Raw genomic sequence first — 25,937 nt, 5'->3', positions numbered from 1 at the left:
AAATGAAATCACTCTGAGATAAGAGGAAGGAGGCTAAATAACTGGTTAAAAAAGGGAATAAGGGGCCACGTTTCATGGTGGAAGTCACTTGTGGGGTGCTGGAAGGACCCCCGCTGTTCACTGCTTTCTGTAAGTGATGTGAAAAAGGGTGACGGAGTTTAGTGACAATTGTAAGTGTATGTGGCAAGAAAAATGATACTGAGTGTAAAAAGCTACAAAAGCACCTTGTGCTGCTGAGTGATACAAACTGCACTGGTCAGTTAATGGCAGTTACTTGTGGAAAAAGCAGTCCTAGCCCTATATACATCGTTATATGCGTAGGCAACTGAGTATCAGCAACCATTAGGAATTAAGAACAGAGCAAACCTGGAAACACCATGGTGCCATGATACAAATGTCTGGGGCACCTGCATCTTGAATATGGTGCGAGTCCGAGGAAAGGATGCCGTAGCTCAAGAACAGCCTGGAAAGCAGAAGAAAGGAAATCAGAGTTGCAGAAGTTTCCATATGAGGAATGATTTCCTTGGATCGGGGCTTGGAAAAATAGAAAGGACAATTGAAAGCAGATAGCACAGCGGTTTTATAAGGAGAGAGCTGAGAAGGGAACAGTTTGTGCCTTCGGGCTGGAGCAGCACGGGCTATGGCAGAGCCACGTGCAGAGCAGAGGAGGTGGCTCTTTAGGGGACCAATGGCCCCCTCTCCAACTCCTGGGCTGAGGATGCTCAGAGCTTACGGAGACTAAAATAAAATAAAAATTAAAAGAAAAATAATATAAAGGAGGGGGCAAAGCCAGTTAGGGGTTGTTAAAGACGACTCCTGCAAAAAACGACTTGAGATGTGGCGGTGGAGATGAAACACTTTGGCTGGGGGAAATGCTCACGGTGCTGGGTTGGCTGCGGGCTTGGGGCGCCTCCAGGGGCACGAGAGGCTGAGAGAGCTGGAGAAGGCTCGGGGCGGTGTGTGTAGGGGGGTTATCAGGGAGCATAAATACGTGAGGGGGGCGAGGATGGGGCAGGCTCCTCGCCGTGGTGAGGACGAGAGGACGAGAGGTGACGGGCACATACTGGACGAGCAGAAATCCCAGAACGGCCGAGGTCGGAAGGGACCTCTGGAGATCCCCCAGTCCAACCCCCTGCCGAGCAGGATCCCCCAGAGCACATCGCGCAGGATGGCATCCAGGCGGGTTTGGGATACCTCCAGGGCAGGACACCCCACAGCCTCTCCGGACCAACCCCTCCAGCCTTGCGCCACCCTTGGAGGTGGCGATGCCCGGCTCGGCACGGCTCGGCCCGGAGCATCCAGCGGCCCGGCGGGGGCGGTGTCGTGCCGAGCCGTGCCGAGCCGTGCCGAGCCGAGCCGAGCCGTGCCGGGCTGCGGGGGCGCTGCCGAGCCGAGCCGGGCGGAGCAGAGCCGAGCCGTGCCGGGCCGGGCGGAGCCGAGCCGTGCAAAACCGTGCCGTGCAAAAAACCGCGCCGTGCCGAGCCGTGCCGAGCCGAGCCGAGCCGTGCCGTGCCGTGCCCACCATGGCCATCGCGCACATCGCCACCGAGTACGTCTTCTCGGACTTTTTGCTGAAGGAGCCGCCCGAGACGCGCTACAAGGGGCTGCGGCTGGAGCTGGCGCTGGACAAGATCGTCACCTGCATCGCCGTGGGGCTGCCGCTGCTCCTCATCTCCCTCGCCTTCGCCCAGGAGATCTCCATCGGTAACCGGCCCCCCCCCCCCCCCAAGCCCCCCCCCCTCATCCCCCTGCCCCGGCAGACAAAGGCTTCGGCGGGGCGGGGCTGGGGCTGGGCAGGGAAGGGTTGAAAAGGGGGGCTTGGGGGGGGGGCAGCGCTTTGCGGGGTTCAGCTGCCGCCCCCCGGGGGGTTTCCACTCGGGGCTTGGGGCAGAAGGAGGGTTTGGGCAGTGTGGGGGGTGAGGAAGGGGAGAGAAGCATCCCTGGGAGCGCCGCCATGGAGCAAGCATCAGGCTGGCCTTCCTCTGCCCTCCTCCTCCTCCCTGGGAGCGCCCCGGATCCCCGAGCCAGACCCCTGGCACCTTCATCCCGTGGGGGTGAATTCAGGTGGTCCCCGCTGCCCGCTTTGTTTCGGGGTGCTGCTCAGCCGTGGGCAGGGGAGACCGCCTGAGCTGGGCCTCGAAGGCAGCCCATGTGCTGCGCTGCCGTGCCCCAGGCTTGGAAGGAGACCTCGCCGCCTGCCCGGCACCTGGCAGGGAGAGGAGGCAGGGATCAGGCCCCTCAGACCGCTTGGCAGGACTGAAAACCCACCGCTTGGGTTTGAACCCTGGAAAAATTGGGGTGCGCAGTGGTGGGGTGTGCTGTGAGCTTCCCCCCGCTCTGCTGGACTTCTGCAACTGCCCCGGTCCTGCTCCTGTCGTGGGTCGGTGGACGAAGCTGTGCTGTTGGTGAGAAGGGCCGAATTTCTCCAGGATTTTGCACCTCCCCATCCCCAAGGGCTTGCGCTGCAGCCTGATAGCCAGCCCTTTCCCCAGTCTCAGAAATGACCGAGGAGATTTCCAAGCCCAAATGACGAAGGTTTGTAACTTGGGTGCTTGCTTATAAAACCCGCTGCGCATAACAATTCCTCATCATTTAAATGGCACTCTGTGAAAGAAGATTTCAAAGGTGAATAAGCAGCGCTGTCCATTTAGAGACAGAGGTGAACACACCTCTTCCACGCTTTCAGGAATACTTTGATTTACTGCGTGCAGCTGCCTGTCGGTGTTCAGCACGGTACACCCAAGATACATGGTGTATAGCTCTGAGTAAAGGCAGTGACAAGAGACTGGAAGCTGGCATGGGGTTGTGAGTTAGTGGTGAGTCTGGGGAAAAACATCATGAATAGCGTTAATCAGATATCAGAGGGATTACCAGATAAGATGCCCCAGGCCATTGTGTCCACATCTAATTGCACTCCTGTTTCAGTAGATGTGGTTTTGACCCAGAACCCTGCGACCTGCAATAACCAAGCAGAAGAGTTGAGGACAACCAGGCTGGGATTGCCAAGACCAGATCCGTGTCCCATGGATGCTCTGGTCAATCAGAGACTGAAAGGATACAGAAGTATCAGACGTATTTCTGTAATCTAACCTCCTTGTAGTTTTAGATCTAAAAAAGCTGTGTTTTTGTTTGTTGTTTTTTTTTTTTCATCATGAAAGAATGAAAAAGAGGGCTGTTGTATTAGGGGGCTGTGCAGGTGCACAAACTAGCTCGGATGTGGACCTGGCAGTTCTTCCTTCTGCTTCCCCTCTAAAAGCTCTGGATTCGTCTCAGTCTGAAACGGTGGCTACGTATCAAGGTCTCTCTAATGAGCCCTGTAGAAGTAATTTCTTTCATTTTCCTTTTTTAAGTAAAGCCCCAGCATGTGATGGTTGAGTTGCAGAGTTTGGTAAAGCTTTCCGTTCTTTCGAATGAGTGACGTTCTCCTGTTCACTAACCAAAAATTTGCTCCCCAGTGCTTTTGGTATATAACACCTTTCAGTATTAAAATGATTCAGATTGAATCTGCAACTACAGCAGATTCACAGAGCAAGAATAAAATGCACACTCCATCCTGCATGCCAGGGATATGCCACGTGCTTTTTTTTCCCTTGTAATCTTGAGAACCAGTCAGAAGAAAACCTGTGGTTTAAAACCCAGCTCTTCTATTTGAAGAAGAAATAGATCAATTGTGTGGTGGCAGGCCTCCGGTGTCACTGAAGCTCCGCCACGTGGTTTCCATACAGAAAGTGATAGTACGGCAGCCGTGCTGCCCCTAGACAGCTAGTGCCTGTGGCCTGCACAGTGCTTACAGCGTAGCAGGCAGGCTGCGGTTCACTGAGATGTTCCCATTGAGGATTTTTGAAGGATGCACAGGGTCTTGGGTCTTCTGTGAGCACTGCTGTTCAGCCTGTGATGAAATGGAGAGCAGGTGTTTGTCTCAAACACTTCCTGAAATAACCGTGCTTTGAAAAAGCTCAGGGCTGCTAAACCCAGCGAAAATGGTAGGGTGCGTTTTAGGTGTCAGGAAGAGCGACCCAAAATCAGAAGTGGTTGTGAAAGGAGCATGTGAGTCACTGTGTGGAAATATCCCTGCCTCTGGGTTCAAAAATCGCACGCACTTTCCAGAAACGAGTGCTCAGATGCTATTTCTGTTGGGATAGTTGTGTTCTTCCCACCTAAACTAGCACGGCAGCTCTAGCCGTCAACTTCCTCTTCCCTTCTGGTGCCTCATTGCAGCACAGTGTCCGGTAACTGCAATTTTCATCCCACCTGTGGTTGCTGTTGATTGTGCAAAGTGATTAAGACATTTACAAAGGCCACAGGTGTCTTCCGAAGCCGTCAAGTACCTTTGGGTTTTGATAGAAGTTTCAGATAACAAGTGATTCACAGATTCAAATTGCATATCGCGGAGGATTTCTGTGCCAGAGGCATGAAAAACACAGCCGCGGTGCTCAGGCGGGGAGGAGCGAGCCCTGCAGGATCTCCCCGGGGTTAGGAGGCACGTGGTGTCAGGTCTGCATGCCGGCATCCTTCCGGGGAGAAAGAGAACTGACGTGAGTTTATTCTTAGTTGTATTTCAGACAACCCTGATCAGCTGCAGGTTTGTGGTGATTTTAAGCCTGTTCTGGTGTTGCTTCCTTGTGCCTGAGCTGGGCCCTGTCTGCTCTGCGAAGCTTTGCTGCTCAGCACGCGGCAAAGAAGGCTGGAGATCCTGCACATGCCATCTCTGTGTCTGTCTGATGCTATTTTGTACGGGGAACCTGGAAATAGCACTAGGATTGTGAGCATTTGAACAGTGCTATGTGTGCTTACATTACTTACATTGCTGCCTTACGTTGTTTCCTTAGATTATTTGGCAGCTCTTCGGGCAGATACACAACAGGTTGGCAGGTACTGCAGTAACAGAAACCCTAGAAGTACAGATAAATCACCCATCCCCCTAGAAAAAAAAAAAAAAAAAAGATGGGGAGATGGGGGCACCCTCAGCAATGTATGAGCCAGAGAATCTGTAAGTTTATCCATGCCATTTTTCTCTGACTGTGCATTTAATAAGAGTAGCTCTGAGCCATGGTTGAGATTCCAGTTTTTAAACTGGGTGTTGAGGTCTGCTTCCTTACTGTAAACAACTTAGCTGAAGACACAAATATTTGTTAGGGAAGCACCGCTTGTTATGGTCACAGAATACTCGTCTTTGTCTGCACGGCGCTGAAATCCTGCATCCCGGTGTGTAACTTCGCCTCTCTCTGCAGGGAGCAGGGGATTGCAGGGTGGAAGCAGAAACTCCCCTGGCCATACATGGGTGGTTGTAGTCTTTCGGTGCCTCATCTCACGGCTGGGACAGCTTGGTCGTTGGGTGGAGAAGGGGAAGGAGAAGGAGAAGTCTTCAAACCCCTCTTTTGCATGGCCAGCACACCTACTGTGACTGTCGCTGTGTCTCAGGGTGCAGAGGGCTTTGAAGAGCCACAGGGAGGGAGGCAGCACATCCAGAATATATTCCAGAACAACAAGTGAAACCCTAAGCAGGTTGGACAGGGAGGAAATCGAAACAAGCTGCTAGTTTTGGCAGAGGCTTGTTTCTCCGCCAAAGTCGTTCTGGGAAAAATGTCGATGGCTGGCGTGGGTCGCAGCTGAAGAAAAGCAGATGTAAGAGCTGTCCACTCAGCGTCAAATACTCACATCCTTTTCCATAGGAAGGGAATTGGGAATTGTGCATGTGTGCTTAAGCCCAGCAGCTGCTGTCACCAGACTGTCCCGTTTAACCCTCTGTGTGACAGCAGCGAGCAGGGTGTGTAGTTCAGCTGTGGCTCCACGCAGGAGCTGCTGTCAGGGAAGGGAGACAAGGACAGAAGGAGATGGCTGGGGGCAGGAGAAGATGGGCTCAGGGTGGACAACCAGTATCCCTGCTGTGTGTTTGGTCTGGGCATCGGTTGCATGTGGCTGATACATTGCTAGCATGACTTACTCCTCTCATTTTAGCATCCGTGTTTATTCTATGATCTAACAAAAGCCCTTGGAAAGCTTCCCAGGATCCAGAAACCATCACATGCTAAGTAAAGAGACCCAAGAAACTTGGGTATAATCAGTGCGAAGGTCTGGGAAGCACTACCAGTTGTGGCAGGCTGCTGGGTTGGGAAGCGCCTGGCCGCAGACCGACCCACAGCAGCAGCACGGATCTGTCAAGATGAAGATTTGCTGCACTGAACGAGTCTCGCTGCCCCCCGGTGCTCTCAGGTTGTTCCCGCCTTGCTGTGCTGGAGGGTGCTCGAAGGTGAGGAGCCCTGTGCTATGCTGTGCATGCCATGGGGTTAATCTCCCCACTGACCATTTGGGGCTTTCCATCTGGTGACAGACCGTCTTTGCCCTGCTGAAATTCCACTTCGTTTCTGGGAGAGGGTTTTTTTTTCTTTCTCTTTTTTTTCTTTTTTTTTTTTCCATATTGTTTTAGTTCTCATCTCCCCCAGATGTCTGTAGGCTTTGGGGTGCCTCGGACAGCAGAAAATAGAGGGGATATAATAGATGGTCTTAATAGGGAGTCTGTGTGGTGCATCTCAGCAGCTTCTGTGGGTGCTGCTGGGGCAGCGTTGCACATCCGCAGCAATTAGCTCAGCATCCCTCTTCTTGCTTCCTGCTGGGCCCACATCTCTATAAAAATTGTGTTTCTCAAGCAGCTGTGAGAATCAAATGGATAGGAAGGGAAAAAAATGAAAAAAAAATTGAGAGTAAATCATAACAAATATAGCAAGAAGTCGTCTTAACTTTTGGATTAGGCTCCTTGCCTCTGCTGCTACCCCCTTGCTGACCCTTGCTGCTGATGTGCATCTGCCTTCATGATCACAAGTTGCCGGGACGGCTTTTGGGAAATAATCCTATCTTGTGACTTCCGTGAGAGTTGGGTGTAATTAGGCCAAAGACTGTCACTATGGCAGCTGCTGGCTGGGAGCTTGGAGAGCATTTCCAAGTGCTGCCGGAGCAGGCTGAGCTCTGCTCATCTTGCACTTTGTTGCTGAAACTGGGAGCGGTAATGGGGGGACTGAGTCAACCAGCATCTGCCCAGAGCAGCGCTTCTCAGCCCCCTCCGAACTGTGAACTCCGAAGCATCTTGTGTTAGTGGTGCCGACCCAGAAGAGCAACCTTCAGCTCCCTGCTGCAGGCTCTGCTCTTGGTTTTGCCCCCTGGCTCCCCTTAAAGACCTCTTTGGGAGCAGGCTGGGGGCCAGGGACTGGAAACCACCAGTGCAGAGAAATTTTAGGACACGCTAATGTCACCGTGGATGTGGCAGCTATTTGCTGATTATGTTTTTTCCATGGCAGCCTATGCCGTGCTGCTCTTTGCCATGTAAAGAGCCTTCAGCAAAAAGGAGAAGATAAAGCCATCAGGGACAGGCCTGCCCAGAGAGCTGGGGCAAACCTCTAACACCGTTTGCTTCAACATCAAGTCTAAATTGTCTTTGGGTGAACATCTTCCATCTGCTGGTGAGGAGAATTTTTTCTGCTTTAATTCTACAGAGCCAGCTTTTAATTTCCTACAGAAATGACAGAAAGCTGCTTTGGGGGCCAGAATGCGTTTTAAAAGCCCTCTGGCATTGCCAAAGGTTTGGGGTAACAGCAATGTGGGCAGGGGAGCCAAAGGTCCTTAGCCACTGTTCTGAGATGTTGCTCCTTCTTCAGGTGAAGGGACATTTTTTATATTTCTTTATATCTCACTGGTGGGAATTTCATGTACAAGTTCTTTTTCCCATGATTAAAGAAAATTCTGTCACTCTGAAGGCATTCCTGACAAATACCTTGCTCTTTTCCCACTGCATGATTTTGAGACTTCTCTGAGGAATAGCTGGCAGCCCCAAGGAGAGGGACAGATCCTTGCTGGCTCCTCTGACCCACTCTACTTAAATATTGCATCACCTGGGCTTTATGTTCTGCTGTCAGAGTAAACCTTGGTGAACAGAGCAGTTTTTTTTTTTTTCCTGTGCACCCATGTATCTCTCTATAATTCCTTCATAAACAAGGTGATTACTCTCCTTCACCCAACCTGCCACTTTGGTCCATAAGAAGCGTCTATAAACCTAATAAAACCATTCCTTCCTGTCTGCTCCTGATGCATGTGTGCACACCCACGCGTACAGTCTCTTCTTTGGCATGCATTGGAACATTTTATTTTAATTATAATTAATTTTTTTTTTAAATGTCAATGTAAAGAATGTGCATTGGGCGGTGCCTGGCATTCTGTACGTTGTGTACATGTTGCTTGATTTTCTTGTTTGTGGGGTTTTCTTTAGTGGCTGCTAAAGTAGCTAATTCTTCCAAGATAAAAACAGATATTTGCATATCATAGCTGGTTCATTTTGCCTAGTGCAACATTGTATAGTAATTAATAGCCAGGTTTCCATCTAAGCCTATGCAAATCTTTTCGCAGTGATTGCAGTGTAGTAGAAAGCAAGTAATTGTTTACTGAAGGTTTAATCCTGTTACCTACAAACCACCTGATCTTGGTTTAGGAAAAATGGCTCAGCCTATGATTAACGTTGATTCTTGGAAGCACTCTCTGTTAGTTGAGTTTCTTAATTAGATGCCAAAGTAGGAAGGGAGGTGCTGAGCCACCGGGGAGGGAACCAGTCCTGCTTGCTGGGCATCCCCTCCTGGCGAGGGATGGGTGCGCGGCCTGGGGTGCTGGCCCTCTGCGGGTGTCACTTTGCCCACCAGTGAGGCAGTCACATACAGAAGTGGGACTCTCCTTCTGACCTGGGATTTTCCTTGGGAGGCTGGAAGTGTCTTTTTGTAGGTAGGCTGCTGTTTTGGAAAGCACCTACGAGGGCAGCAGGGTGGGAGCAGCAGAATTGACTTAAATCCTGCTCGTTTGGCATCAGTAGCAATATTTCCAACTCCAGTTGGGCCAAAGGAGCCAGCGTGGGCTTGCTGAGCCCTGAGGAATCCCAGCTGGGATGGAGACATCCTCTCTCAGCCACCTGATGACCAATTAGTCCCAAATGAGCCTGCAGGACGTAGGCAAGGCTCGGAAAGATGTCACCAGGACAGGGCCTCCGCCTGTGGCCTATCCCACGCTGGGTTTTCCAGCACTGGATATGAGCTGCAGAGCAAGCAGCAGCAGGAGATGGGGCTCCTCCTGCCTCAGGCACGAAGGAGACACCTGGGGGTTGATGCCAAACCAGGCGTGAAGCCGCGGCAAGGCCGGGCAGGGTGGCAGCTCGCCTGGCTGCTCCGTGGCGGCGGTGACACAGGCCTGCCCTCTGCAATTCCTGCTGCCAGCGCCAGCTCTAGCTGCAAAAGTGACGTTTTATCACACGCAGGTGCTCATCTGCTGCTGTCACTGCCTTAATTTTCTGCAGCACTCATGCGTGGTCTCTCCTTAGGGCAGCCGCTTTTGTTTTTAATGCTCCTTTCTTGGCAAAAGTCTAAGTCAAATCCCCGTAACTCCCTCCCCGGGGTTGAATCAGTACCAGGAAATGATTAAAAAAACTCTGTAATGATAACTTGGCCAAGGACTGTGTTGTGGCATCTGCTTAATGAAGGCAGCCGTGTATAATTCCTCATCCTTCTTGCACCTCCCTGTCAGTGTTACAGGCTTGGCTGCTGCTTTTCTAATACTTGGGGGAGCAAAGGGGCAGGGGTGTCTTCGTGTGACCAAGTCAGGAGGCTGTCCCTTTGATAGCCGGGGACTGTTTGCCTTCTATAAAGTGCGTGTGTGTGTGCACAGTGGTTCTGGTGAAAGGCATTTAGCCCTTTGCCCAATTTATCCTCCAGTTCAAACTACAGATTTTCACTTCCTCCAGAATGTCCAAACATAAATTGTGTAGATTCATTGCTGTTACTCCTTTGGAGGGGAGAAGGAAAGGAAAAAAAAAAGGTGGAAATTGTGATCATTTTCAGCTGCATTCGGTGGAAATTATGCACAAAAATTCCCTCTCTGTTTAAGTCTTGGCATACTGCGGTTAGCACAAGGTTGTAATTTATATTAACAATTATTTACAGCCAGGACTGCAGTAAGTTAATTAAAAACCAGGGTAATAACCGGAGAGTCCCCAGCTTCTGCTGATGTTTGTCTCTTCTCTGCCGGGCTCCCGACTGAAAGTTACAAAGGTTTCCAAAGTCCCTGCTGAAATGCTGGGGATCTGAGGAGCCAGGCTCGCTGCTCTGCTGCAGCCCTGGGATTGCTGCAGCTGTCCTGGTGGGATGCTGTGCTTGCGCTTCTCTGGAGAAGGAGGCTGGCTGCCTTGCTCATCACTGATTTAAAGACTCCATCACTTTCAGCGGTTTCCCACCCATTCACGAGAACAAACACGTTGTTGTTCTTTTTTGCAGATAGGCAGACACGGATAAGACAGAGCTTCTTGCTGAACCCTTTGCTCACCCTTTGAAAGGGCCACTTGCTTGCTGCTTCACCCAGGGCACAGCCAGCAGCAGGAGGAGGTTTGTGAAGGAGAGCAGAGCAAAAATGATCCCCATGCAGCAGAGAACAGAGACACTCCAATTGCATTCTTTTATTTTTTATTTTTTTTTCATGCAGGATATTTCTTGAGCTTCCACGGATAATAGGAATTTTCTGGAAAGCAGAAACTCCCAAAGCTGTGAGAGAGTGCAAGTGGTTGTGCCGTGCCAAGTTTGTTAAATCATGTGAGCTCTGGTCTGATAAACAGCAACTTGTTTTCCATAAGGGAGGCTTGTGACAGGTCAAACCATGTCATTATGATACTACAGCCTCAGAAATAATTGTAACAGTGATTCATAAAGCAAAGCTTTTATTTATAATGCTTGTTCACTACGCTGCATTGTAAAAAGGCTGTACAAGTTACAAGGCTAGTGCAGTCATCTGTTACAAAAGCAGTTTTATTCTCTAAAAGCTAAGCAGCAAAAAGACACAACGAATGACATAATCTTATACTAAAACCTATTCCTATCAAACACACAGGATTGCCCTCTAGCACTGACTTTGATGAATATGTTAAGGAACGAAGAAGGTAGCAGTACTTCCCCGTTTTGCGCTTTTGACATTTGCATGGTGTTGGAGGAAGCGTTGGAGGCTGTTCTTGGAAGAGGGCTGCTCGTGGAAGAGCTGCCTCCACTTTTTATGTAATCAGTTGGTGAAACAGCTATCCTGTTTCAGCTTCTAGGAATGCTGGCTGGAAACTACTTTTTGCTTTCGCTGTCAAAGCTTCGGAAAGAAAAACAAACCCCCTCAGCCTGTTTTACCAGCTCTCATCTAAGGAGCCACTGATGCTTCACGTCAAGTAACCGCTCTTGCACCTTGAGATATGTTGCAGGAAGACTTAACTGGTGCCTGTAGCTGGTTAGAGCACAATTTGACCCTAAGGCTGAGGCTGGCTAAACAGCTGCTCTTGCTGACAATTAGTGCCTTGATCTTCAATCTGAAGCTCTGGAGCAGCTGGAGAAGTTTTGGGAGTAAGCGGAGATGACTGTGGTGTGTCTAGTCATGGTCTTGGTCCTGCCAGGAGTTACAGCAGGGAGTCCCTGTTTTCATAGGGGTAACCAGAACCCCTCAAAACGTGTTCATGGTCTCAGAGGCAGAACCAGGGGCCTGGGACGCACCTACTCTTGTGTTATGGCAAGGGCTCCAGGGCTGGGGGAATGGTGTTTGAGGTGTTGTTTCAATAGACCTGTAAGCTGTGGGCTGAGCTACTGGGAAGTACAGTGGCATGGTGGTACATCGTGGTGGTTATTTCCTTGGGAAACCAGCCTTATCTGGTCACACTTTACATCTGTTGGCTCCCCTTTGGCCAGCCTAAGGCAAGTGGAGGGAAGAGAGGTCTTGGAGGTTCCAAAAAATATGAAAGGCCTAAAGATGGGTGCTTCTAATTGCTATCTCAACCTTTAGGAAACATCAGAGAGTCCTTGAGGGAGTTGTGGGAGCAGTTCTGTGGGAATTCAGGGATTCACAGAGCTGCTGTGTTTCCTTCCATCACTTAGTTTAGTAACTTGGCATACAGCAAAATTACAAGTGTGAGCTGTTCTTTCTAAACTTTTCTTTTTTTAATCTCCCAAGTGCGTGATCACTTCTGCTTTGTTTTCCAGGTGCCCAGATAAGCTGCTTCGCGCCCAGCTCCTTCTCCTGGCGCCAGGCTGCCTACGTGGACTCCTACTGCTGGGCAGCTGTGCAGCAAAAGCAGCCATCCCAGAGCAACCTGGAGAACATTCCCCTCTGGCTTCATAAAGTACGTACAGGGCTCCTCGTGGAAAAATTGGCTCCACGTAGAAGCCTGCCTTTGCCTTAAGTTTCTCATTCCTGTTCTCTGGTATAATCCCTGGCTTTGACTTGACTCTGTTTTTAGAGAGAATGTTTTCTTTCCCTTGTTTCCAAAGGGGATAGTGCTGGAGGAGGTGTTTTCTGCTTTTAAATAAAGGATCTGTTGTGCTAAAATAACAAATATCACCACTTATCTGATTCAAGAGTAATGTTGATGTGTTGCCCTGGAGCTGGGTCCCAATATGCCTTTAACGGGGCACTTTAAAACCAGGACACAAGACACAGCAGCTGACTTAATGCTTGTATCAAAACCTTAATTTAGGAAAGCAGGATAGTAAAAACATTTCATATTTTTATTGTGTTATACTTGGCCATTTGGCAAGTATACTTGGGCTCAGGGCAGATATGGATTTGGGGAGAGATGAAGTACATCAAGGGTACCAATACATTTAACCCCTGCCTTCTGAGTTTCCTGAGGTGGTTCCCATTGAGTTGTCTTTCGCTGCAGGTAAAGCAGCATCATACTGAAGGCACAGCAAGGGCCTATTTTGTGGCTAAGAAGTGCAGTAAGTACTGAGATACATGAGCTGGCCCAAAGGGGCTAGCTGAGCTTTGGCAGGAGTTACAGACTGACTTAATGCCATGCCTGGAGCTCATTCCCTTGCTTGGGCAGTGCTGATGCTGAAGTCAGAAATGCTGCTGGAGCTCTGCAGGTGTGGGGGTTTGCTACGTGCTGCCCTTTTATTACCTCAGGAGTGGCACTGCTGGAAGCTCTGGGCTCCAGCAAATAACCCCACTGGTGACAGGGAGCAGGGGAGGGCCTGGTGTTAGAAGGAGCTCAAGTCCAGGACCTGCAGCACCTGTATTTCTGGGTTCTGCTGGCATATCCTGTACCTCAGCTTTTATGATCCGATCAGCTGGTTGGATTTCCTCAGACAGACTATTCAGGGCTCTCTGGTTCATTTGCTGACCCAGATCACTGACTGTGAGGGTTTACTACTGCCTCCTCCAGTGAGCTCCACTCATAACCTTAACCCAACGGTCTTCCATTTCATGAATACTAAAGCCAGCGTTGTTGGTTTCTGGCCTGAACTCATCATGGCTCAATTAGTGCTTCAGATCACTTCAGCAGAGGCCAGCTGAAGCTGCCGGGACATCTCACAATGCAGTCAGCTTGAGCAGGTGGAACCTCCACCTGCAAGCTGGATGCGTTGCTCCCTCCTGCTGAGGAAACGCGTTCTTGTGTTACCCGATTTCTATTCATTGAGTTTATGACACAGCTGATAGCTGGCAAGTGCAACTGTAATTCTCTTAGTTTGCCAGCCATGGGTAATAAGCTTTAGTGTCATACTTTTATGACACAGCCCACGTTAATTTGCTGACTAGTGCTGTCTCAGGAATTGATGCAAGGCCCATCCTCTGCGGTAGCTTGATGGTATGTGATGTTTCCTTGCAAAACCCTGCAGACTGGCTGCGAGCAGTGTGTCTGAACAGCTGAGTCAGAGGTTGTAACTGAGCCAGGGTGCCTAGTCCTAACCTCCTAAATCCATGCTTGGCCACCAGCCCTTCCACTGAGCCAGGCACTGGAAGCTGCACGTGCTGTTTGGAGGCCAGTGGAATGGAATGGAATGGAATGGAATGGAATAGTTCAGGTGGAAGGGACCTACAAATGTCATCTAGTCCAACCGCCTGACCGCTTCAGGGCTAACTAAAAGATAAAGCATGTTATTGAGGTCATTATCAGAATGCCTCTAGAGCACTGACGGGCACAGGGTACCAACCACCTCACTAGGAAGCCTGTCCCAGCGTCTGACCATCCTCACAGTACAGAAGTTTTTCCTGATGGCCAGGCTGACCTTCCTCTGGTGCAGATCTGTGCCATTCCCTTGTGTTCCTGAGGAGCTTCCCTCCTCATGTAGCCTCAGCGCACAGTGAGGCCTCCTCTTCAGACAGGGCACCCTGAGGCTCCTCAGCCTCCCCTCACAGGACACAGTATTAGTTAATATCCATCCACTTGTCATTCATCAATAAGTTTCTGGGCAAGGAGCAGCGTTCAGGCATTAACACAGCCCTCTGATTCCTGCTGTGGCATCTGGAGGCATTTGGTTGTCGATTTTGGTGAATCCAGGGTCAGCAGCCGGCTGCACCCACTGGTTGGCGTACAGCGTGGGCTGGTCTCTTCTGCAGGAGCGTAGGGCTTTGGCTGTCTCCCTGTGCTGCAAGGCAGGTAAAAGCTCATTGCTCTGCAGATTTTGGATAGATTTTGGCTAAGTTGTTTTTAAAATGTGCAGAGCAGAGCCTTTGTGGGAGCAAGGTGATGTTACTGAGGAAAGGGAGCCTGCCTGAGCTCGGAGGAGAGCAACGTCACTCCGCAGTGCAAGGGCAGGGATGCTCATGCAGAGACAGCAGAGATCAATGGCCCATTTTTTCTTAAAACAACACTTGAGGCTTTTTTCCTGCATTCTGAGCAGCAGTACATTTATTTGCAAGGCACCTCAGGTTCTTTTCAATACTGACTCATTTAGCGTCTTGCTCTTTTGGCTTGCTGGAAGACTCCATAAGAGATACTTGAGGAGGTGTTATATTATGGTTTTGGAGGCTTGAGGTTGTAGGCCCCAGTTCCTGATTGAAGTGAATGGATTTTGTTATGGCATGCTCTCTGTGCTCAGTCAGAAGTGCTGTCAAGGGTTTGGTGGTGTAGGATGGAAGTAGGACCATGGTGCTTTTTGTCTATTGGCGAAGAAGCCAACTTGCAGCAACTTGCCCTGCTTTTGTTCTAGGTGTCTGGCTGCACTGAAGGATTATCCAAAGCAGGTTGTATTGTAGAAAAACTGAAACCTTCCCATTTCCCTTCTATTTTGGAGAAATATTTGCTCTGGGATTTTTTTTTTTCCATCAGTAAATGCATGTTTCCATTTTGGGCAATCCCCAAAGCTCAGGCATGTTTACTTGGTGCCAGTTCTGCCCCAGGAGATCTCTCCCAGGGCTTGAATTTATTGGTTGGAAAGCTTGTTTTGGAGTGGAGAGGAGCAATGGGCTGCAGCTCTCTGGGCTCTCTGGGCTGCCTGCTGGTTTGCACATCCCTACAGGGTGCCCACTACCTCCCTGGACCCTGCTGCTCCTCGAAGAACAAGACTTTTGAACTTTCCAATGATCTGAAATAACTCTTTGCACTGAATGGATAGTGTACTGAAATGCACAGCTCAAGAAACAATTGATCTGCAGATGGACATGTGGAAGTGAGACAGTGGGGTGTGCCCTGCTTGTAATCTAAGCTTAACACTAAGCTTTCCTCTGCATCAGCAAGAAAGCTGACAAAATGCCTTTATGTTTGAGTCCTCTGGCAAGACTCATCTTCAGCACTGTCATTGGTGGAACTGACCTTGGTCAGGCTTTGCTCTTCTGTTGTCTCTACTTTCTTCAAGGGTTTTCCCTTCCGGCTTAACTCCCCAAAGAGATTTTCTGTATCTATCTAAATATCAGAACAGAGATACTGGTTTCTAAAGATGAGTGGTAGAGAGACTGATGGAGGAGCCATGTATGTGCTCCTTCTTTGCAGATAGTTTGTTTCTTGTCTTTGAAGATGAGCGCTCCACCTGATGGCCTATTCTGAAAAAACTGAGCTTGATTTTGAGCTGCAATGGAAATAAGCTTTTGGCCATAGTGAGTAGCTGATCTAGTGGAGGAGAAGACTGTACTGTGAAGCCTTTTTAATCCAGAGTGCTCAGAGAAATTTACAGAAACACACACAGGAGAACAGTGAACATCATCTAACTGGCTCTTGATAGCCACCAGACATGATGGCAACCAAGCAAGCTGGGGGACAGCTGGACATTGAGTGATGACCTCTCCCTAGCCCCTAAACCTAGATTGCTGGGATGTAGTTGCTTATGATCTTGTAAGTTTTTTTTGAATTGCTCTATTTCTAGTCTGCTGTTAATCAGAGAGAATCAAGGAGGAAGATGGAAGTTAGTAAAGCTGAGGTAAAGAGAGCAGGTTCTTCAGAAGAAAGGGATTGGTACCAGTGTGAAATGAAGGTAAACGGTTCATCTGCACGCTGCTGTGTGCATGACTGAGAGCAGAAAGGAGAGGTCTTCACATGTGGCACAGGAGGGAAAAATCAGTCATCTCGCTCAGACCTCTGCAAAAGGGCAGGGTGAGTGCTGTGGGAGGCATTTTGACCAAAATTTTGTCCAAAAAATATTAAGGCATTTTGTACAAAAAAAGTGTCTGAAGTCATTGTATGTGTGAACTGAAACTTATCTTTTTCAGAAGAACTTTTTGTAATGAAACTGAGATTTACTGTGGACCTGTAGATTGCTTTCTGAGTTATTGTCTGCAAATATACACACACACACACAAAAAAGAGGAGTGTTTTTCAGTCTGTTGTGGGTATGATTATAATCACAGTGGTTACCAGGTTCTTGTTACTCAGTGTTTATGCAGCTTCTCAATCAGCCGAGGACTCCTCATCTTTCACCTATAAAGCCCCACCCAGAGGGATTAAAGGCTGCCAGTGCAAGAAAACCTGAATGCAGATGTATTTCTAAACCATTCTTTGAGTGTGTGGTATTATCACTAGTTTAGTCACATTAGTCTTACTAATTGAAGCTGGAAAAGTACAGTTCTTAATCTGTATCATAGCAGAAAGCAGGTAACAGGAGGGATAAAAAAAAGTGCAGTCAGGGTTTGAGATTCACTTTCAGATCTGAGGTAGGATAACCTCTCAACCACGTGGCAACCTTTAGAATTATGACTCATTTACAGCTCTTGTTCTGCCCTGAAAGCCAGTGAAACATCTCCCATTGACTCAAAAAGGAACAGGATTGTTCGGAGGGAGCTTAATAATATTTCTTCTGGAAATGTTTGTTGCCGCCAGCCAGTTTGGGGCATGTTCCTTTGCTTTGGCTCTGCCTGTTGGCACAGAGGAATTAGGAACTGAAGAAGCTGGCACCTCATCATGATTTTATTATTTCATGAGAACTATTCTGATCCCAAGTCAGTAAAAACACTTCAGTGCTTCTTTTAGTATTACTGTATGCCAATGAATTTTCTCAAGACTGTGCTCTACACCAGTGCAGTTTAACAGCTGTACATTATTGTATTTAAATGTAGTGTTTTACCACTATTAAGTATGGTAGAAATCTGAATATTTGCAGTCATTTTAATAGTGAATAAATAGATAAAGAATAAATAAAGACTGAAGATGCAGTGAAATTAGAAAGCAGTTGTTTTCTTAATGTCACTAAAGTGGTCCTTGCCTTCTGCCAGCTGTCTTTACCCAGATCTCAGCAGGCTTTCTGTAGGTCAGGTCCTATCGAATACTTTCTGGGCCGCTCCACCATTAACAGCTATATTTTCTTTTAATGACAAAACCATATTTGAGCATATGAAATAGTTATTAAAAAGCCCTTTCAACTTATTTTGTGTGTTTACTGGATCTTAGTGGAGTTGAAGCTAGGGATGTTATATAATAGACTATTTCAGGTTTTAGTCTGATTTTCCTTCGTTTTCAGGAGAGTGTGGTGCTAATGTATCTTTAAAAGACAATTCCTTGGTAGAAATGTCTTCTCTGCATGTGCAAATAGATTACTCAAACACTTCTTCAGCCGTACATATATTTTGATTGCAGAGCTAGCTGATTTCTAAATAATTAATTTAAACTGACTGAAACAGATGTCTTCAAGAAGGCAGGTCAACCTCTAGAAACTCAGAAGGATGCTTTTTAGGGCAAGAGACAGCCTGGGATCTCCTGCTTTCCAGCTTCTTTGCAGCTTGGGGATGATTCTGTTTTCTCTCCTGTAAATAGCTATGATTGTGTGTGTTAGATGTCAGGCTCTCCCCACAGCCCCCGGCAGTTTATCTATACTGCACTTGGCTAATCACTGCTATTTAGCGTGACCAGTAGCATGTTGCTGTGTGATAGCCTCCAGTGATTCAGATGGATACCTTTTTGTGGAGGCATAAATTTGGCAGCTTATTTCCCTGGCCTTCCAATAAAAGGTGATAAAAATCATGCCATGAGAATATTTGGAATTCATTTTAATATTTGTAAGGTTAACACCATATGTTCATTTATCACTGTAGGCTATGCGTGTGCATTGGGGACCGAAATGTAGTGAGGACGGTCCATGTCATTCTGAATATTTATCTGAACACAGTTGTTAACAAATCCTAGTAAGACAGTTGTTTTGGAAAATAGGCTTTCAGTTTGTGCAGATAATTTTCATGAGAGGAGTCAATGCAGGCACTTGAATAAATGGTCATGGCTTCAAGAGAGTTCAGTGGGTTAAGCAGGAGATTTCTAGAGTTTCTACTCCATGCACAAGGGTTGTTTTTCCTTTCCATTCATAGTAGATAGTACTGATTTAAAACTGCTCTACCTATTTATGGTCAGTGATATAAGAAAACAGCACATATCTATGAAATGTAAGCATTTTGATGTGTATAGATAATTTGCTTTAAAGATAACCTTCATGGCTGCTTTTATGAGTGCACAACACAAGACTGAAAACCACATGCTCAGCTGAGATGGGCCTACATCCTAACACTCCTGTACACCCTGCTCACATATGGGGTGCACTTGGCTTTCAGGAGGATTTGAGTGCCAAACTTGTTGGGCATTTGCCTGTCCTTTTATTTTCTCCTTGCAGCTGGGTGGAAATGAAAGTTCAGGGCATCCAGGTGGAAGTGTGGTGTTACAGCCCTTAATGCAGTCTCACTGATGAAGTTCAGAAAAGAGCATCTTGTACCACAGGGTATTTTATCTATTCTAATCTGCTTTTAGAGGACCTGTCTTCAGTTATGCAATGTCATATGCTGCCTTAAACCAAACATTGTGAACTTGCCATTGGAAAGGAACTTGATAGATAGCAAAGGAAAAACTGAGTTCTACTTTTAGGGCAGTAACTTTCCCTGGCATATATTTGATTGTATAGCTCTTGAGGTGAGTGATACTTCCCGTTTCATCTAAATACTACAGACTCTCCAAGACTGGAGAGTTCCTCCTTTTGCATTCAGTGCCTTAGAAGTAACTACGTAAAACATGAAAAAACGAGAAGCATATTGCACATGCTTATCCATGTGCGAGTGCCACAGAATCCATTTTGTAAAATGAGAAGTCTTTGTGCATGACTGTAAAATGTGGTCAGATGAGCTGGATAATTCAAGTCTGTTGTTCTAAAACCTAGGACTCGTGCCAGATGACTTTGCATTTTCACTTCTGCCTGCTAGTTCAGGACCCAAAATTTTAATGATTCAGAACAATTGGCTGGTTATCTAAGCCTGCTGTTAACAAATAGAACACACGTCATTCCTTTTTTAAAAAAGACAGATTTTGAGAAGGATGGAGTCTAGCATCAAGTGCTGTGGAAGGGCTGACAAACACAGGCTTTGTTTCCGAACCAAAAGAGCTGGACTAATAATGGTTGTGCTGCTGCTCTGGCTTTGAGACCATTCAGAGAAGAGCTGCATAGTGTCTTCTCATGCTTCCATAAGCTGCAGCTTTGGGGGGGTTATAAGAACCTCACGAGGGGAAGTTCATGGCAAACATGCCTTTGCCCCAATAGTCTGATGTTTCTGGGTGAAGAGGCAGTGGTAAAGGAGTCAGGGAGAGGAGGAGGTGCAGGGGAAGAAGGCTGGAGCAAGGTAGGGGTGATGGATGGGACTGGTGGAGGTCTGGGGCAGAGCAGCAGGGCTGATGCCACTGCCACACAAGTGCAGAACCTGCCACCAGAGTCTCTTTCTAGATACGAAGGAAGACACGGGGACTGGGACAATGGAGCTTTTGGGCTGTGACTTCAGCGTATCAACCATCTTGCCTCTTGCCGTGCCTCTTGTAGGCCTCTGGGTGAAGAGATCTGAAGGGGTAATCAGATACTGCTCATGTTTTTTTTCCAGTTCTGGGGATCAGCAAGAGAATTCATAAGTCCTCTGACACCTGTAAGATTTCAAGTGAATGAATGGTGAAGCCAAATAGTATAAACTGATGTAAGATGCATTGGTGGCTCCTTACTAAATTAGGTATGCTGTTTCTTTCCCTGCCTGGCACCAGCGGAAGGGTGTTAAGAGGTGTATGACAGAGAAGTGAGTGAAGTCAAATGGTCTTTGCAATATTCTACAAGCTGACATTTGTTGAGGCCTATGGAAAAGGTTTTGCAGCAGTCGGGGCTGAGGAGTGTACATAGGTTTAAGTGGGTTCATAGATAGGGGAGGTTATTTCTAGACAATACAGATTTCTGAGGATTTAAAGAACCTGGCTATGAGACCCTAAAGGTATGGGCAGCCTCAGGCATTGGGACTTTGACTTGAGAGACATGATGGCAGTGTCCACAGTGATGAGTAAGGGCAGGTTCTTGAGCTGTTGGTTTTGAGTTGGACACATTGGAAGTATCAGAATACTACACCTGAATTGTAAATGATAGACCTGGAGAAAAGTAGATGATCTGAAGTTGTTTGCTATGTAGAAAGAGGGAAAAGAGAAGGCAGAGAAGGCAGAGCTCTGTGCAGTTTCGACCAGCTGGTGTAGGTGGGGGAAGGCTCACGTCAAGGGTGCAACAAGTAGAGCTGAGAGCTGCCACTAAGGACATGACTTCAAGAGAATGAGCTTGCTCAGTTTGCTCAAAATCATTTAGTAGCTCCAAAAAATTAGCAGCACCCACCATCAGGGCTGTTCTGGCTGCTGGTGCAGGTAGGGGCTCTGGAGGGAGGAAATTCCTGATGGTGACTATAGATAACTCTTTCCGTGAGCGTGGTTTAGTGGTGCAGAAGATGATAGTATGGACTTGGGGGGGGGGGGTACTGGGTAAATTACCATCCCCAGCAGTGCCAGGAGATCAGAAGGAACCCCTCTAGATCCGTCAGGCCTGGGAGATCAGCCCCCTGCAGTGGACCAGGGACAGACCACAGCCAGAATGCAGCAGCATGGGCTTGGCATTTGTTCCTTGCTGGTGAAGAAGAGCTACCTCTAGTGGGATGTACGGTATAATTACAGTCAGCTCTGCTTCGTTAACTCAACTAGGTTCTTGAAACAAGCCTGGTACAGGGTTAGCCCATTATTATCCCGTTCTCTTTCAGAGTAAATGTGAACCTTTTTTTAAGCTTTCTTTCTTGAGGGCTTACCTAGAGACTGAAGTAGCAATTTTGGTCAAGGGTCAAGTACGTTGCTACTGAGCAGAAGGAGTTAAATTATGAATTGTTAAGGGTTGCAATGGAAACCTAGCTTTTAAATGCAGCATTCTCTATTTTCTGTGGTTATTTAATGCTTTTCATTGCTTTGTCTTACTGTGTGTCACCAATTTCCAATGTGACTGCTGTGCAGAGAACATGCATATCCTGAAAGCCAGGTTCTATTACAGTCTCCAGTTGCTGAATGCAGTTTCTTTAAGAAGTTAGTTTTTATTTGGGTGCTAATACATCATATACATTCCTAGTATTAATAATTACATAGGATTTTACTTTAATGGTGAATATTAGAAGCAGCTTTTCTGGATAATATGCTCAGTAACATCAGATTATTTATTTTGTGCATACAAAACTTTAATCTCTCCTGCAAACACAAGATAATATTAGGTCCAGGTTCTCATCCTGTTAAGTATCTGCAAACCCACTGATGTAAGTGGAGCTGTCCCACTTGGTGATTAATGATCTCAACCCAGGTTTCTTCTAAAATTCTCCATTAGCTTTTTCAATGAATGTGCACGTGCGCAGCAATAACATTTAAGATAACTTAAATCTGATTCAAATTTGTTTACCCCAAATAACTTAAAAGTCACAGACCATAATTATATCCTTTACAGTCTATATGCCATGCACTCTGAACAGCCATCGTTGCTTGTGGGCAGATACAGCACTATAAAAAGTCTATTCATTAACCTCCTGGTTACTAATGGGCAACAGGAGAGATTTCCACCAGTGTTTGGAGCATTTTACTTGCTATGAGCAGCGGTGACACATCTAGGAGGGTGAGTTACGTGACACTGCCCTCTCCTTCCAAGCAGCCTCTCTGATAGCTTCTTTGGTTGGTTTTGCTATTTGTGGTTCCCTAGATTAATGCCTCAGAATCATTTCAGGCAGTGCAGTTCTCAATACTCAGTGAAAATGTAATCAGGACTGTGGTAACTTAATTCAGTTTGTTGGTTTTTGGTGTGTTTTTTTTTCAAAGCTTTAAGCAGTAGCGAGGTTATTTGAGCTGTCTGAAAAGAGATTTGGCTTCCCTGCATGTCCCTGATAACTGCAAAAATATGTTTTAGTAAAAGCAATAACTGCAAAAATATGTTTTAGTAAAAGCATTTACATAAAGTTATGGGGAATTTAATAGGCTTATAGGAAAAGGTGGTGGCAGACTGACTTATTTTATATATGAGTGGAGCCTAACGTGAACTTTTTCTTCCTTCAGTTCTTCCCATACATCCTTCTGCTAGTTGCTATCCTGCTGTATCTACCATGTTTGTTCTGGCGCTTCACTGCAGCACCTCACCTTTCTTCAGACCTGAAATTTATTATGGAAGAACTTGACAAAGCCTATAACAGGGCAATCAAAGCTGCTAACAGTGTCCATAGCGGGGACGCCAGAGACCCCACTGACTTAATTCCAACTGCTAATGAAAACTTGACACAGAGGTAAGATACTGGGGCTTGGCTTTCTTTGCTCTTTTCCTTAAGCTCTGAACTGATGTGAATTAACAAATAAATTTATAACAAAGGTTTGAATGGTGACCTCACACATTTTTAATTATTTTTTTTTTTTAAAGATATCAGAAATCATTACTGTGGGCACTTGGAGCTGGAACTCACAGGTTTCTTTTGTGAAAGAACATGTTTGATTAGCTCTTCAGGTTACTAATTACCTGAGGCATCCTGGTTTCTTTGGTTGCTGTACTTGTTAATTAATTTACCCACTGAGCGTAAGAAAACAAGAGGGGCTACAATCCTCACTTCTCAGTGTTCTTGGCAGTTGCTCACACACTGCGAGGCAGAGCCTGTTACTTGTCTTCTCCTGCCCTTTTACGTCTGGGTCTGTAGAGCTTCTGGTTAAAACAAAAAACAAACAAACAAAAAAAAAACACCCACAAACAAAAAAACCACCATCAACATCAAACCTACTGCCCCACCCCCGAAAAAAAAGAACAACAACCAAACAACAAAGGCAAAAAAGCTTTTTTTTCCTGTTAAGTATAATAGAACTACTGTTGATTTACCCCAGTAAGAGAGAACCCAGTCTTGTGTCTGTTTTAGAGTATTAGGCTTACCTGAAATTTAAGATGGTAGCATCTGATCTGTGATTTTTTTTCTCTCTCTTCCAGTTTGTGGGAAATTTCTGAAAGCCACTTTAAATACCCAATTGTGGAGCAGTACCTGAGGACAAAGAAGAATTCCAAATGCTTAATAATCAAATACATTTTCTGCCGTTTACTCACTCTAGTAATTATTTTCCTTGCGTGCCTCTATCTGGGCTACTACATTAGCCTCTCCTCTTTGAGCGATGAGTTCCTCTGCACCATCAAAACAGGGATCTTAAAGAATGACACAACTGTTCCAGAAGTGGTTCAGTGCAAGCTTATTGCTGTTGGTGTCTTCAAGGTACTCAGCTATATTAACCTGATAGTCTATCTTCTGGTGATGCCACTGGTGGTGTACGCAATGTTTGTTCCCTTCCGGTGGAATTCAGGCATTCTCAAAGTGTATGAAATCCTGCCAACTTTTGATGTTCTGAAACTGAAGTCAAAGTGTTTAGATGACTTAAGCCTTTACCTCCTCTTTCTTGAGGAAAATGTGAGTGAACTTAAATCGTATAAATGCCTCAAAGTGCTAGAGAACATTGCAGTTTCTGAGAAGTTTGATGTCATGCAACTTTTGATAAACCTTGGTACAATTAAGACAGATACTGTAGATGGGAAGCCAGGGACAGCTGTGCCAGAGAAGCCTGAAGAAATACCTGTAGAAGAGCTGGAAAAAGATGCAACAGAGCTACAAGGTAAGGCGGCCTGCACTTTCTTCAAAAAAGAACAAGAAAAACAAAACAAAATAAAAACAAAACAAAACACAAAAAAACCATCCAAACCTGGTGGTATAAGGAATCCATTAATAATTTAAAAAGTAATAATTAATCGGGTTGCATCTGGGTGTGTATTCCTACCAAAAATGTTTTAATGTATTCTACAAAGAAATTGACCTGCTTAGACCTTGCTACGTTGTCTGCAATATAACTGCTGTAATTTTATTTACATGCCTGCGTGATGCACTTGGGATAGCAAAAGCTTAGATTAACATAAAAATAAGTCTGATATTCAGAAATGCTGCTGGTGGAGGAACAGAAAATGATGAAAAAGGGGAAGTGGAACTGGGGCCAGTGAATGTGCTCTCGTTCCTTCTTAAGCAGAGAGAAAGGAAGATAGTCTGCAAAGTGATTTTCGCCAAAATGGTCTGGGTCAGGATCTGGATTAGTGTACCCGTTCTCTGAATAGTCCCAAATGGACTTCACAAAGTCCATCACTTGTAGAAGTAGAGATGCTGTAAAACATTTAGTAGCTGACCTTAGTAGGTGAACACCAATGCCGAGGGCAAGTTAAAGAGCAGGAAGACTTGAAATCTTCCTCTTCAATTAACCATGTCCCGTGCTTAATAGAAAAAAATAAGCATCATCATTCAGAAGGTAACTACTACTGTGCTTTGGTCAAGCACTTCTGGTAGGCTGAGGCCTGGAGGAGAAGTGAATTTATAAAGCAGGGGAAGTAAGAACAAACACTGAGAATGATTTTATACTGTAGAAGAGACACTTCTGGCAGCCAGCTCTAGAAGAGCAGTTTGGAGTACTCCTGACAGACAATAGTCTTCCTTTTAAATGTGTCCTTTTTGAAAATACAGGTGGGTCAGTTCTGCTAGGAGGATTAGGAGCCCTAGGTGGAGTTGTCTGCTCAACAAGCTGAAAAAGCTAATGGAGAATCTGACTCATTTTTTACGTGAAAGCAGAACTTCTGAGACTATTTTCATTTCACAAAAACACTTCAAAGGTTTTGGGCTCGCTTGTCTTTAGAGCAGAACGAACTCATGCTTGAATCTCTGTTAAAATGTGTTACAGAGAGAAGCTGATGGCTTGATGGCTTTTCACTTTTAAAGGTTTACTTTCTGCTTAGTTTTGACAGACCATGAAGCAAGTGGTCACGTGAGCCCGAGAGAAGACAAAAAACTTCGCCAAAGACTTATTGATTCTTCATGCTGATGCCTTCCAGCCACAGCAGGCAGGAGTTTTGTGCTGCAAGAGGGCTTCTCCTCCGCCTTCGCTGAACACAAGGTGCTGCTCTTCGAGTGCAACTGTCCAGGGAGCCTGGCAACTCCTCAGAGGACAAACTGGTTTACAGCCTATTTGTTGAACAACAGGCATCAGTCACATACCTGAAAAAACATGCTGTAGACTTTCATTATTTAAAAAAAAAAAAAAAAAACAAAAAAAAAAAACAAGAACAAAAGAAACACTGTTATGAGTAACAAGTGAAATGCATTGAATGCTGGTGAAGCTGGCATCAGGAAAGAGCACTTTTTTGTACAGGGGTGGGAAATATACTCCCAGAAATATCAAAAAGGGTTGGACACATTACATTCTGACATGTTGCTCTACTGGGCACAGTCATCATGGTTCTGGGGTGAAAGTGAGGCATTTGGGGGGCTTTCTGTCCTATGAAAGATTGTTGGTTTTTTTTGTGTGTGGTTTGTTTGTTTTTCTGAGTCCGGCTAATCCGTGT

General features: G+C 46.4%; 1 protein-coding gene across 1 annotated transcript; it reads left to right on the top strand.

The window, feature by feature from the left end:
* The first annotated feature begins 1,403 nt into the window (after positions 1-1,403).
* PANX1 (pannexin 1) lies at positions 1,404-25,656 on the top strand. The gene is made up of 5 exons (XM_066989877.1): positions 1,404-1,704; positions 12,027-12,166; positions 22,595-22,818; positions 23,502-24,172; positions 25,332-25,656. The coding sequence occupies exons 1-5, from the start codon at positions 1,524-1,526 to the stop codon at positions 25,415-25,417; spliced, it is 1,302 nt and encodes a 433-aa protein (XP_066845978.1). The 5' UTR covers positions 1,404-1,523; the 3' UTR covers positions 25,418-25,656.
* The last annotated feature ends 281 nt before the right edge of the window (positions 25,657-25,937 follow it).

This window comes from Anser cygnoides, chromosome 1 (assembly GCF_040182565.1).
Source record: "Anser cygnoides isolate HZ-2024a breed goose chromosome 1, Taihu_goose_T2T_genome, whole genome shotgun sequence".
NCBI classification, from domain to species: Eukaryota; Metazoa; Chordata; class Aves; order Anseriformes; family Anatidae; genus Anser; species Anser cygnoides.
Note: the sequence above shows the minus strand (reverse complement) of the source record. Positions and strands in the feature narration are given on the sequence as shown.

Coding starts and splice junctions, on each gene's coding strand:
- PANX1 (XM_066989877.1), top strand. CDS start 1,524: ATGGCCATCGCGCACATCGCCACCGAGTACGTCTTCTCGGACTTTTTG. Junction 22,819..23,501: donor AATGAAAACTTGACACAGAG/GTAAGATACTGG, acceptor TCTCTCTTCCAG/TTTGTGGGAAATTTCTGAAA. Junction 24,173..25,331: donor AGATGCAACAGAGCTACAAG/GTAAGGCGGCCT, acceptor CTTTCTGCTTAG/TTTTGACAGACCATGAAGCA.